The sequence below is a fragment of the Onychostruthus taczanowskii genome, unplaced genomic scaffold (assembly GCF_017590055.1).
Source record: "Onychostruthus taczanowskii isolate IOZ18803 unplaced genomic scaffold, ASM1759005v1 scaffold37, whole genome shotgun sequence".
In the NCBI taxonomy this organism is placed as follows: Eukaryota; Metazoa; Chordata; class Aves; order Passeriformes; family Passeridae; genus Onychostruthus; species Onychostruthus taczanowskii.
In genome coordinates, this window is record NW_024501126.1 from 8,523,659 (window position 1) to 8,538,589 (window position 14,931).

The 14,931-nt window shown below is 40.1% G+C and overlaps 1 protein-coding gene across 1 annotated transcript in view; it reads right to left on the reverse strand.

Moving 5' to 3' along the window:
* Nucleotides 1-14,931, reverse strand: part of ANKH (ANKH inorganic pyrophosphate transport regulator) — a 103,612-nt gene that overhangs the window by 42,159 nt on the left and 46,522 nt on the right. Inside the window, exon 2 of the mRNA XM_041411852.1 lies at nucleotides 5,103-5,319. Within this exon, the coding sequence (XP_041267786.1) occupies nucleotides 5,103-5,319 (217 nt within the window). The remainder of the gene's footprint in view (nucleotides 1-5,102; nucleotides 5,320-14,931) is intronic.

Consider the following 14,931-nt stretch of genomic DNA (forward strand, 5'->3'; position numbering starts at 1 on the left):
CCTCCTGGAGTCTACACCAATTTCTCTAGCAAGCCAATTACTACCATACAAACTTCAGACACCCTTAAAATAACACACTCATAATGATGCCAGCAATCTCAGACAAATACCTGTACTGTAGTTATTTTGGAGCTGACTGCTACTGAGCCTGTTATACTTAAATCACAAAGAAAAAACTCTCAGAGGAAGTGACACCATTTACTTCCAGACATGGAGCTACATATGTCAAAAATAGCTTTACCAGAAGAAAAAAATCCAAAACATTATTTTGGGCTAAAGTGTTTTCTTTCTAGATACATTCCATTTACATACTTTGCTGCCAGTTTTAAAAATTAACTTGGAGACTTGAGAAGTAACAAATCTATTATGCTGCTTGTCAGAAACATGGCCAAAACTGGTGCTCATCAGTTTCTCAGTCACAGAAAATTCTGAGTTGAAACAGACACACAAGAACCAAAAAGTCCAACTCTTAAGTGAATGGCCTGTACAGGGACCAAACCCACAACCTTGGTGTTATTAGCACCATGCTTAATGCACTGAGCTAATTTGTTCAACTAAGTGATTTGGGCAGATAGGAAAATACCAGTGTTAAAAAACAAAAGCAAATCTTCATTTGGAGATGCCACAGTGTATACAGATTTCTTTATGTCTTTGGTTAGCTTGAATTTAAAACAGAAGAGAAAGCCCCTGTTTCCCCATGTGAAAGCTCAGATGAGTGTTTAAGGTGTTGAGATTTTTTTCTTTACTTATAGTAATACATGAATTAAAGAAAACCAAAACAGCTTAGGAGCATCTCAGTGAAGACTGACTACTACAATCACATTTCCCAAATCTATGAATGACTTTTAGTATCTGAAATATCTTCATATAAGCTAACATTTTGTAAGTCTCAAAATGATCCTATTTCAATCGAGACACAATCACTGCTATCCAAAAGTGCTTTGGTCATAGGCTTTCTTCCTTTGTCCTGAGTACCTTGTTTAAAAGAAACTGCCCCTGTTGTGGGAAAAGGGTTGGGGCAGCCAGAGAAGCATATTACTGCTTTAGCAATGACCATGCTGAAGTAGGAAAATTTCTAATGAATAACATTTTATTTTTATTTAGAGAGGAGAGGGATGGAGAAAGCAGCAAGCCCATATATATTCTGATTTGTGTTCCTGTGCTGTCCCTTTTTTCCAGGGCAAAACGTTTAGTATACCACAATACAGTGATCTTGTCGGAACAAGACTGACTAAAAAAAATACCTCAGCTTGTTGCAACTCACTCTGTAATTCCTAGTCTCTGGAAAATTCCAGTAGTGTTACACTGGAATTGGTGGGATTACACCTATGTCTCAATTCCTATGGAGATTTTTAATGTACATGCAGTGATCATGCGAGTGGGAAGTTCAAAAGCATCAGCGGAATTGCCAGGAACTGCTGAAGTTCCCCTGTGCAATCTATGGCCCACGCTCAGCAGCCTGACAGCAATAAATGGGCACAAAACAAATCACTCACGTGTCTTGGCCATCCAATCTGCTATAGATTACTGCAAAAATTAACCTACACTTAAGTTTACTGGTCACTGAAGTTCCACTCTTTTTCTCCTGGTGATGACAATGATCCATTGTGTCATTTTTAATCAGAGATAGTAAAGAGCAAAGAGGGTATTTCCTCAAAGTAACTGCTGCCCTGTCATTTCTGGAACTACTGAGAATTATTCAAAAGGAAATAAACTTTCTCAGTATACTATTTCTCAGTAAACTGGTGAAAAGTTGAACAATGCTGTTTTATTGCCAAGGAAAATGTGCATATTCTTCACGACACTCATATTAAAAGGCTCACTTAGTATGGAGGGCTTACCAGCAACACTAAGAAATGCATTATGTTAGCATAATGTTATATAAATGACTTTTCTCCTCTGTCAATTGGCAATTTAGTAAGATGTCAAAACTATGTAGAGACAGGCTTAGCATCTTGAATCCCTTCTCTTACAGCCACCAAAAAGCCAGTCTCTGAAATAACAGTACACTTTAGACCCTGGCTCCATAGTGACTTTCCCACCAGGAGATGAATTGGTGGCAGTAGCTGCCCTCACAGTAGCCCAGGGAAAGGAAGGCAGAATATTATATTCTATTTCCAGATTACGCCTGAAACAGCCAGTCCAGGAATACTGTACTGACAAGGTTTACAGCAGCATTGGAAGTAGGATGAGAACATGGTTTTGAATCCCTTTGGCCAACTTGGTTCTCAGTTGTTACCGCTACCTGTACAGGGGAGTGACAGGAGCTGCTGGTGAGGACTTTGCAGACCTTCATAAGGATGTGGCTGGGTGATGACTGAGGGACCCAGAGCTTGCAGCTGTGAGTTCAAGTGGTTTAGCACAGCCAGTCACTGGCAGACGATTGTGTGAGCCCCAGTGGGGAAGCAGCAGTGGGAAGCTGGTGCTGAAGCAATGAAGCATGAGTCAGCTGGGTGAAACAGTCTGGTTTGATATTTTCCATGAGTAGAGGCCACTCTTTGTGAGGAGCTGTGTGTGTAGACTGCAAATAGTCTCTATCACAGTTGGAAATGTGGTGATTCATCGTGGCCACTGTGTTTCTACCACCACTTGTTTTCTTTCTTTTTGTACTCCTTATTTCATTGGGCTTTTTGTTTTCTGTTTCTTCCTGGGCTTTGACAGTCCATGGCAGATAGACATGTCATCTTCCTTAGTCCTATATTTATGGCATGTGGAAAAAAATTCAATCCCCTAAGTGTTATTTGTTTCTCTTTTTCATCCACCAAGCACCAGTGACCTGTATTGTGTCTCTCATGGATAGCCTGTGACAGGCTAGCAGCTGCTGGGGAGCGCTTGCAGGTCCTAGGAGGCCGCCTGTCACTGGACTCCTTCTTTCTTCCTGCTAGGCAGGCTGTGTATCTGTGGGTCAGAGCAAAATAATCAGGACTTGAAACAAGTTCAAAGGAAACTTGGAACATAAAATTTGGCAACATCACCCAGGCAATTGGTGCTAGAATCTGACTAACTCCATTCCCTCAGGCGCTCTGCCAGTCTCTGCTGTGGCCTTTGCATATTTTCAGGCATAGACAAGTTAAAATACCAAAAAATATTTTGCAGTCTGTCACCATAAAAAGCTGGAAGATTGTGTGCAGCTCTTTAACTCAAAACTTTAAAGAATGGTAAGCATAGCCTCCTTTTTTGCCCAGTGTCTGCAGAGTGCATTTCAGAGGTTCTGAACTCAGCAGGGCTCTACTTCCAGGCAAAGGCAAGAAATTTAGCTGACAGGTTTTCCAACTGTTGTTCCAAACACCTCCTTTCAAAAGACGTCCCACATGGAAAATCCAGTTATGTCTTTCACCTGGAAATCTGATAGTTATACTTAAAACTTCCTTAAAATCTATTCTAGCTTAAAATAAAATACTGTATGACTAGAAAATAACTTTTTATCCAGCTGGCAAAGCCAAAAACCTTGACCAGCACTGGCAGAAAAGCAAGTGAGCAACCAGAAAAGCAGCTCTGAGGGATGAAGAAACATTCCAAGCAAAGAAATATGAGAGCCAAATGTACAAATGGGCTGAAATTTATAACACTGACTCAATAAAACAGCTTCAAATGTAAACATGTTTAAGAAGTGACCAATCGAAATCAGTGAATTATATTAACTTGAATGCATGGATTCAGTTTATAAAATTAGCAAGATCTAATCCCAGGCACACAGTTGCCCTGGCTAGTGAGCCATAACTCTAAGCATTTTTTATGACTGCAACATGGAGCAAAGCTAAATGGCACAGGGCTTGCATACCAGTGGTGGAATAAGAGATATGATGGTCAAAACAAACTGTAGTGCTTGGGAGGCACATAGAGCTGGTGAATATAGCTGGCAGACAATAAAATGGTAAGAGGTGAGGGCATTTGTATTTACCAGATGGATCTTGTACCTACCTAACTGAAATAATCCTACTCTATTCTATTCTATTCTCTTCTATTCCATTCCATATGATGTATTGCAGCACATGTTGCTCTTGAGATTCTAACAGCCTGATAATGAATGCTCCCTTTGAGGCCCCTCTGAGATTCCACAGCGATTCAGGATACTGCCATTACACAAGCATTTCCCATTTTTCTGTGATGGAATGACACCCTACTGGTGCTGATCCAAGTCAATGCCTCTCAGCCAACACATGCCTCCATAGGCTGTCACAATTACCTCCTCCCTCCCATCCCTTACAATTCTCAGCTTTTTAGGATTTTACCTGCTCAACGCAGTGCACTCTCTGCTTCTTCCTCCAGAATCTCCTGTTCCCCGTTGCTATGGTCCAGAGGTTTCAGCTCTGTAGAAGGAGCCAGAAGGTGCAGAGAATCTCGTGGAGTTCTTGAAGAGGATGAACTTAAAAGTCTTCCAAATTAAATGGTTTTCATTGCTGTGGCTGATGCTTGAGCCAATTTCCTGTTTTTGTAGGCTCTCAAAAACTGGCAAATCCTGTGGCTGCCTTTTTTAATGTTCATTTTGTGTCTGCTTGTGTATTTTCTTTGTTTCAGAGTACGCTCAGGGAGCTGGTCTCAGTTTGGTATAAATTGCTCTTACTAACCTCTTCCTCACAGATTAATTATCCAACAGAAGTGGATGATACCTAGCAGCAGTAGATGTGGTTCCTGCCTGCTGGGAGTTTTGTACTGTGAGATAAGAAGTAAAGGAATGCATACAGAAGGAGTACACCAACAATGCCACCAAGAACTGACAAACAGCCATACCAAGCACACCTTGAAGGCCTGCCAAACCAACCCAGCAGATACTGCTAGCTGATCATTAATACCTCACAGTACACTGAGCTACCTGTCAACCTTGTCAAAGCTTTGCTCACACACCTGACTGAAAGAGATCAGTAGCATGTTTTGTTTCCAGGCAGGAGAGCCCTGTGCTTGGAATCTGCTCCTTAATAACCTGTTTAAAAAGCAATAAAAATTGAGTGGATGGGCAAGATACCAGCCCAAGAGAGCTCATCTCTTCTGCATCTCCTGTTGTACTTACAAATGAAATCTTAAGCCTACAGCTTAAGCAGTTTGAAGAATGGGTGAGGGAAACAAATTAAAAGTCATATTAACTAGACGTGAAGTGACCTTACCTATTAAAGTATGAAATACAGCAGCTACAGCGCCAGCCACAACCATGCACAAAACTGCTTTGGTCCTGTCTCTCTTGCTGTTCACAAACACCAGACCTACATTTTTGAAGTCACTCATCGGACCCGTGAAGAACTTCATCAGGGAGTATGCCAGCCCATAGCTGGCCAACATTTCCACAGCATCTTCCTTGACAGCAGCAATGCCCCTGTTCAATGCCTGTTGAAACACAGAAAGAGCAAATGATGGAGTGCATGTGGAGGGCTACCAAACACAATCTCCTGCAGCTGGTTTCTGAAGGAACAAACAAGTTTAGCTGTCATTGTTTTCACCCCAAGTTGGACTTTATTTCTTTGGATTCAGCAGCAGTAACTTGTGACCTGTGACACAGGCAAAATAATTTAATATAGACTAAATTCAAGTCTAGTAGACTCAAAGATAAGGTAAGTGTCTATTTCTGAAGTATATAATGGAACTTCTGCCACACCAGAAGTCAGTCTCTTTCTTTTTAGAGTAATTTTATGACCTGTTAATAGTCATGAAATACTGAAATGCCACTGAAATACTGCTCTGAGGTTTCAGCCATGATTTCAACAGAGCATAGTCCTTGCAGCTCATCTTTCCAGGCAAAAGCTCTGACATACACTCAAAGCTGAGGAGCTAAAATTTTTTTTTCCATGCAACAAGCTTTTCACAACATCCCATGTAATTATTGCAAATACCATATATTAGTCTATGACTTTCATTTTTTAAGGAGGCCAAATATGCGTGTGATTAAACACAACTGATCTCCTTTCAAGTAGTTGACAAATACATATTTGTATATATGCAAATTTGTGTGTTTGTATCTGATACCATATTCATTGATATCCCCTTGCAGGAAATTGAAAACTAACTACAGCACATTTCAAGACATATTCAGGAACAATTAACTTACTAATTTATTCTAGGTCTTTGTTTAGGAAATGTCTGCCAATTAATCACTGAGAATTAGATGGATTATTTTTTATAACTAAGGTGAGCTGTAAAAAAGATGTGTAACATTCCTTCAGATTCCAGCTTGAACAAAAATACTTCTAAAGTATTGAATAAAAATGACAGAATGATAGATTTATCCGCAGTGTGACAGCATCAATCATCTGGTACACCCAGCAAACTGTTAAAACAATATTAGATTCAAAAAGCATGAAGGATGAAATATGATTCGTTTTAACAAGTTTAATTCCTATGGCTTACAGCTGATGTGTGTTGACAGGGCCATGGCAATGAGGCCAACCAGGAACATCTCGCCAAGCCACTACCCAAACCTCACTGACACTTACACAGTTCAAATACCACTTTATCTGAATGAACAAACCAGCTAGAGTATCATCAGGTAATTGTGGCGAAGTCCTTCCATTTCAAATGCAAGCATGAGCTTTTTATTGCAGTTATTTGACTTTATTTGCCCTTGCAAAGATCATACAAGCAAGCAACTCCTACTGACTTGAAAAGAACCTGTGTCCCTGAAGTAGAAATGAGTCCACTGTTCTTTTCCACTCTTTCTATAAGACATTCTTAATTTTTGAGACTAAAGCTGCACTGTCAACAGAGCAAAAAGCTGTAGAAAATACCAACTTCTCCACCTTTGATGTCTGCCAGATCTCTCTCTTTTAATGTGCTCTGACCTGAATGCCTGAAGCTCCAAATGTTTTCATCTGTCTTGCTCCAGTTTGTTCCTTCCTGAAAACACCATGTGTTAGATATGGAATAGCTGCAGCTGTTGTGTGTAACTTTTCCTGGGATACAGATAATTCCATCTATTGCATTGATATCAGTTAAAATTATATTAAATCTGCTGTGCACAAAAGTGTACTCAAACAATTTGTGAAAGACTGTGGCCTCTGAAATGAATGGTCAAGTGTAGTTGTCTTTTGTGATGATACTTGTGATGGTGAAGTAATCAGTTTCAAGGTGTATACAGAGTTACGATCTTCTAATTTAAACTTGCTAAAAAGATGCCTAATCTCCCAATTGCTGTTGCCAGTAATAGACAAATAACCTCAAATTATGCCAAATAAAATGTTCCTTGATCATGGCTCTTCCCCTCTTTTTTCATCTGTCAAGAATGAAATATTTCTGGCAGCTTCAATTTAAAAAGAAACGGCTAACCCATATCAGGCAGGCTCGTTTAAAAACTTCACATCACAGGTAAACAGCTGAATTATTTTCAGCAGTTTCACAAGCACAAGTGCTTTCTTCCTGCTTTGTACAACTACAGAATACCAGAGTCTGTGGAGGATGGTAATCCACTTCTGACAAGGTCATAGGATAAACATGGCTTTAAGAAACAACTTTTTCTCAAAAGGCATGGCACTATGATTCCTCTGCAGAGAGAAATCTTTGCCTAGCACGGACCTCATGCCAATGAAAACAGCTCCATATGACTCTGGCCCCAGGGTAACTAAGTTTTTCCATCTAAGTAGGACAGACAGAAAGACTTGAGCACTCCTCTTTCTCTTGCTCTCTGGTTTTACTGATCTCTTTTGAATGAACAAATGACAGCCAAGTAGATAGCTTCTGAGTAATCTTCCCTGGAGACACCCTGTGTACCAGGTAAGGTAAACTGGCAAAATCCAAAGAGGACTTCTGTAAGAGATACGTTGCCATTAGTTTTACTCCTGTGGAACGTGTGGCTGACATGATGAAATGCTCTAGAGGCCAGCCCTGAAAAAGCAATCCTTCTAAATGCTTCTTTGGAAAGATCCTTAGGAAATGAACAGTCAGTAGGGCTGTGTTTAGGGATGGTTTAGCTTTTGTAGCCTTTTCCTTTTTCACATTAAGATACAAATAGAAAACTCTTCATCCTCAATTTTCAAACTCCCTAGGAAAACTTGCATAGCTTTTCTACCCTATGTACTTCCAAATATTTTTGCTGCTGAAGCTGTTGATACCATATTTGATATCCTAAAACTCACAAGAAATCCCAGATAACTGATAAATCTGCTTTGATGTGCAGTGTGAAAGACACAGATACTTGATCTTTCATGGCATGCCAGCCATGCAGCTGGCATTCTTCCAGTCTAATTTCCCGTTAGATTTCCAATTAAATCTGTCATAAAGGAAGGCAATATAAACCAGGGCAAGGCCTCCATTTTTTAATCTCACTCTATTTTGAACCCTTTTTGTGTGAACAGAAATCAATAAGGAAACTTCATCAGTAGCATCTGTATCACAAGAAAGCATACTTCTACAAAGATTTGTGTAGCTTGTTGGTGAAGTCACACAGAACTAGGTAGTAGTAATACTAATGGCATTATTTAACTATTAATAAATACTAATGACAATATTTAACACAGCTTAATATTTAACAATATTTATCTAGGTTGATCATACACATTTCAGGTGTCATCCTACTTTGAACTGGCTTATTCATACCATACTTGATGGGATAACCAGGCAATCCAGATGCTGGAAGACAGATGTTGGTGACATCACCTTCACCTGAGTTCTTAATGAACCACTAATCTAATACAGTAGTAGGTGAAAATGTCACAGAAAAGTGCAATTCATCAAATGTGATTAAAACAAAGCCATAGATATTGCTGACCCTTCTTCTAGAAATAACAGAAAAAAACCCCACAGAACAACTCCAGGCAGAGCACAGTCTGGCAGACTCACGGGTTAGATGAAGTAAGTTATATTCCTAAAATATGTCTCAAAAAGGCAGGCACAAATCTTTGTTACACAGTTACTTCTATGTAATGTCTTCTGTAACACATTTGTTACCACTAGAAAGATGAAATCTTTACTAGAGGACCTAACAACCCTTTAAACCTTTTTTTTTCATGAATAATTGTGAGCTGTCATTAATGTTCACTAAAATCAGAGAGGACCAGCATTTTTAAATTCTTACCCAAAAGATTCAAGTCAGAGGAATATCAAATACACTTAACAACATTGCAAGCCAGTAACCATGTCTTTACAATTAGGTACTGCAGCTGGCTTTAGCTTCTTAGAAGACCTATGAGATCTTTATCAAATTTCTAGGACATGCATAATGGATGAATCTAACAAACTTTTGCATGCAAAGGCAGTGATTTGAAAAGCAACAGTTGTGAGAAAAATGTCAAGGGTCTAACTTGTCCTATTTTGCATGAACTTTTAGTACTATTCACTAACGTTGGCAGAAAAGGTTTGGTTCCAATCTAGGGCTACACACCTCTGTTGCCAAAAATTCAAAGTCTGTCTTGTAAGCTGGCTCGATGGGGTTTGCCCATTAGTCACATGATCCTCCCCTCCCAGAGACTACTGGATATTTTACTTGCTATTGGTTTAAAAGTATAAAAGATTTTTAAAAATCCATCAGGAAAGCAACATCTATTGTACAAATTTTCTTCTGCTTTTAAAACCGATTATTACCTACACACTACCTACATTTCACTAGTCTGTATCTAACTATGTAACACTTTCTACTTCATTTGAAGTTAAATACTGATTGTGCAGTCAATATTTGACCCTAGTGCACATGTTTTGAACAGGAGGATGGAAAATCCAAGAAATGTAATTTTTTTCAATGCTCAATTTTGCCTATCCCAGAAAAGCAGAATGTGACATACTGGAAGCTGGCATGTTTCTATGGCTTGTTTGAAACTGGGATTCTGCCTGAGATATTTTCAAGTCTGTTCAGGCTAGTTATCTACTTACAGGTGACATCAAAAACCTGCTCAATTTGGCAGGATCTTGGCCAAATGTATGTTTGGTTCAGCAAACATTTGTAATGTGTTGCCCTTCCCTGCACAAGTCTTTCTTCCTATGTGGTATTTATTCCCTAAGAAAACAGAAGAGAACCAAAGTATCCAGTTAAAGAGCAAGCTGATATAGGGGACGGTCTATCTCCTCTGTCAAATAATCTCCCTCCTGATGACTCTTGGCTGAGTTTTCATTTACTAAATCCTGTCACATTGAAATCTTCTGGATCAAAAGTACCATCTGGCTCTGGCTGTTCTGCCTCCCACTGTCACCATGGCAGGAGCTGTGCTGCCAGAGGTACGGACACCTGACAGATCTGAGGCTCTGAAAGCATGGCATAATTGGATTGCTGTGTAGGTGTTACCTGAGCGCTATTGCAGTTGCATCTCTGCTTCTGGATGGGTTTCTCATAAACACAGGAGCCCCCATGGGCAATTTGAGATAAACAGGTAGTTTTTTACCTCTGACACAGGTCTGTGTAAGACTTCCATGGACACAGGTATAGAAGTGAGAGAAAACTGGGGAAAAATAACACACACATTTATTCCGGCTCAAGAAGATTGCCCATACTGTATGAAGAGAGCCCTGCAAGGGTAGAGGGAGTCAGACCTTGCATCTTGAAGATTATGATTGAAGAGTGTTTATTCTTTAGGGTCTTTTGAGGGAGTTGATGTTTGTTTTGTTTTGTTCTGCAGTGCTTTTACCCTATTTCAGTATCTCTAATTTTGGGTCAGCATCTGTTGTAGCTCATGTGTCAGATGTCTGAAATGCTATCTGAGGTCAATTCCTACTAGCCCACTATTAAAATATGTCACTTTCCCCCTGCTCCATTACTAAAGCTGGCTGTGGGAGAACAGCCAGTCACCCCTGTCCACAATGCTCTAAGTGCTGACATTGGTTCAACCCAGAGAAACGATCCCAGTCCTCAGCAAGAGACCAGAGCTCTGAACTCCACCCGAAGGAAGACAAAATGCCTGTCCTGAGAGAGGAACACCTCAACATCCCTGTGGCATGTGGCCTGTCTCTGGAGAGGATGTCCTTGGAAGAACATTAGGACTGACTGAAAATGAGAGCTGAAATTCTTCTGCTGCTTCCTGCTTTTTAATTCACAATGCAGGGCAAGTGTCACATTTTATCTTTTAAAAAAGTTAGTGTACAAAAAAAAGTCAATCCAATTTACTCTGCCTGCTAAAGCAATGAGAATGTGGCCTAGAAGAAGAAAACTCACATACCATGTGAAACAAAAATCAAGCCATGAAAACTAGAATGCTATCAGTTGAAACTGTTTCTCCATTCACCTTCCTGAGCAGCAAAGAAAAGCAAGAATGAACATTTCTGCAAGGCTCTTGCTCTACCAGAAATGCCTGTGACCATGATCAAGATCTCAGATTTACTTGTTGATATTTGCTGCCCAATGTCCATGCTGTGTGTCCTGGGAGAAGTTTAAATAAATACCCTAAATCAAAAATAGCATAGTTCTAGAGCACTTGCAGGTCTCACTTGACCTGGGATGCATCAGGGAACTGCACCTTTAAACAAGCACAGCCAGGAGATGCAGGAATATCTAGAGCAGCAGTGGCAACAGTCACCTCAGTGAAAATGGAAAATCCTTCCCAGTGCAGAAATTAAGGCAGAGGAGGACATGTCTGGGAGCTGGACGAGCAGCTATGGCACACTGCCCTAGGGCACCTACTGCTTGTGTGCAGGTTCATGAAAAACAGGTTACGGCACAATGAGGCAGAGAATAATACAGAAACCACAGATGATAGTGGTGCAGGACCACAGGAAAGAAACCAGACTCAGTGAAGCCAAAAAGTGGCTAATTTCAAATTATATTTGACAAAGCTCCAGAATATTTATGACAGGGAGCAATCCTGGAGAGGTGAATCAGCTGCTGCAGATGGTTGCCTCCCTATGGGATGTGGAGAACACTGATCTCAAAGCCAAGAGAGCTATGAGCCATGATTGTGGGAAGCCCTTCAGGACACACACCCTTGTGTGGGACAGGGATGCCTGACACCGGCATGAAGGAGACCTAAACCACTGCCATTTCCACTGATGTCTGCCGAGAAATATGACTCCTGAGGTGAGACCAAAAGCTTTAACTTTTCCTGGTGTTTTTTAGGCAAGCAGTGCTTCTAGGGGAACAGGACAAAATCAATGTCAGAGATATTCCTCTGCATTGTGACTTTCCTGGTGTCCTCTGACTGATGCTAATCAATTGTCCAAAATGTATTCAAGGGGAAACATGCAAGGGAATGCTTTGTTCCCAAAGCAGTGTGAAAGCTTTTCATTCAGGTTTCCCTGGAGCTAATCTGCAAAGGTGAGAAGCATTTGGGATTATGTTGCATAAGCATGGCAAAGTCTGGGCTGAGGTTGTTTGTCTTCAGATCTTCTTCATGCCAAACACTCATTCTCCTCTCAAAAGCTGTTTCTAAGTCTAGGAGTACAGACAGATAAAATAGAGACATAAAGTGAGATACAGAAAACTAGGAGAAGGTTGGTTCCCTGTCTCTTCAGAATGCCCAGTGGAATAGCTATCATTTCTTCACCAAATTCCATTTTGATTACTTTTAAGTGCTAGAAAACACTGGGGAGGATACAAATCATATCATATGGATCTACACACAAAGAATATTTGCCCTAACCACAAGTGATACAGTATCTACAGCAGTGCTCCTTCTTTTATTTTTAATTTCCCACAGAAATAGGCTCTGTTCTCTTCCACACAATATATCCCCAAAGTAAAAAGTAAGCTGATTTACTATCAATTGCACATTTCATAAAATCACATTTTCCCATGTTTATAAATTAGATCTCTGCAAATATTGTTATAAGACTTGTTCGTATGCACACGGCAGATCTAATCCACGCAGGTGCCGCACCTGTCAGTCTCTCACAACTCTGGCATATTGCCTTTTTTTAGCACTAACTCAGTCCTTGCTGAAGTACTGCTCATGGCTCTCTCATCCTGAAATGGAGAGTGCCACTTTCTCCATGATTACACCTCACTAGGCTCCAAAGTATATGGACAGGTTCAGGTTGGAAGGGGCCCTAGGGGCCAGCTTAGAGCGCTGCCCCAGGCAGAACATCTGGGAGATATTGTGGAGACCCCACACCTTCCCTAGACAATCACCTGAGAGGCTACTCTCATCCTGAACTTTAACATGTCACCAAAACTGGCATCTGAAGGTCCACATCTGCCTCCCTTGCACATTAAAGTTTGCTAGCATCAGCCTAACTCCACTTCCCACATGCTCTTTTCTCTTCCTGAAAGATCTTTTGTTTCACCATTCAGTACCACTTCTCCTCACTTTCACCAAATACATTGTCCTCCACATTAAATCACCTATGTTTTTACCTGATGGTAAGAATACATTTAGCTCCACTTGTCTGTTAATTTTCACCCCAGTAATTTAGATGTTGTGTTTGTTTCTTTTGTATTTCTCTGTTCATGCCTTGCATTATAAAGCCAGGCCTCTGCTTTCACATGTTTTCAGATAAGCAGCTTTCTTAAGTGATATTTTTTCACATAAGATCACCTGATGCACACAATTACAAGATCCTGTATGTAATGTAAATCCATTTTTTTTTCTCTCAAAAAATACTCAAATAGGGGGAAAATAATCCAAGCCAACACTTCAACATATCTGCAAAAGTACTTTTGCCAGCTGAAGGATATGGAAAATTAATGAGGTTTGTCCCTGGCTTTGTAGATTTTTAAAAACATTTTCCTTAAATCTTTCAAGTTATAAAAAATCTTGATGCATAAAGCATTTGGTGAAAATTTCTGAAATTTGGCAGAAGCTATAAAAAAATTCCTTTAAACCTGACCAAAACTTGGCTGAGCACCTGCAAAATATGAGTTGCACAGGTTCAGTAAAACTTGTTAAACTACTTTAACTGCACAGAAATCTTGCCTGTATTTCAGCTGTGCTGTGTGCTCCTGGGCATCAAGCTTAGAGCAGTGAAGGTCAAGCATCAACACACAGCAGAGACAGGTTCAAGTCCTTAAGGAATCAGGAGACAAGAACAATACTCATGTTTGCTCAAAGCAAAGGGCAAAGTATTTCTCTTTCCATAGACTGAAGCTGCAATACCCTACTATGAATTCTTTCTTTCAGGAATTGTGAGGTGATTGATTCTCCTATTTTGCCTCTTCTGGAAAGGACCCTAGAGGCAAGATCAGTAACATTTACTTTTATTGTTTAATTTTTCTTATTTTTATACACTTTCCACTCTTTATTAATGATTCAGAGCCCATGTCCTCCTACATGGAAGACAAATAATTGATATATCCTCTCAATTCCCCTTCTGCATGGATTTTAAGGGATGCATTAATTGCACCCAGCAAACTGTGTGAAAGCCAACAATCAAATTCAGGACCATCAATACTACAGCAAAACCTTTTATTATCACCACTTGTAATATCCTAGCAATTCATGGCTGCTCTAAAGATCAGCCTACTGCTGCTGTTGTTTCTAATTACTGATTTTGCCAGAACCGGCAGACAGCTGGGAGAGGTGGGTTGCTCCACTGGAGTATGGTCATTGTCGTAGGTTAAGAAGGAAGTGAGTTTTTTGGGGTTTCATGTAAAGAAGAAGAAAAAATTTGTTACTCAGAAGTCGAAAGTGTGAGAATTAGGGAGAGCTATCTTTTGTTATCTGCTCTTTGCTCCTCCTCTCCCCTAATGTGGTTCACATTCATCACTAGCCAGCAGCAGATCAAAGTAAGTGTACCTCACAAAATGCAACTCCTCTGTCGTCAGTGGAGCTATGCAAAATATGTAAAGCAACTGAATTTTTGTTATTAAATTAACATTTCTTGCACGTGGTGAAAGGCTAAAGCAAACCAAAGCAAGTCTGCAGGCTTTGTTCATTCAGCATGAGTAAATGTTCTCTATCTCACCACAGACAGAGAGGTAAGGAGCCAGCTGAGCAAATTCAGAAAATACTTGACTTGTCCAAGACTGGGCTTAGGAAGAAGCCTAAGTGCTGCAATATGTCAAAAACCACTGAACAATCTATAAAATACATGTCAAAGCTACTGTGATTACAAAAAATACACATCACCATCAAACAAGGCTTCTGTGCCTGACTT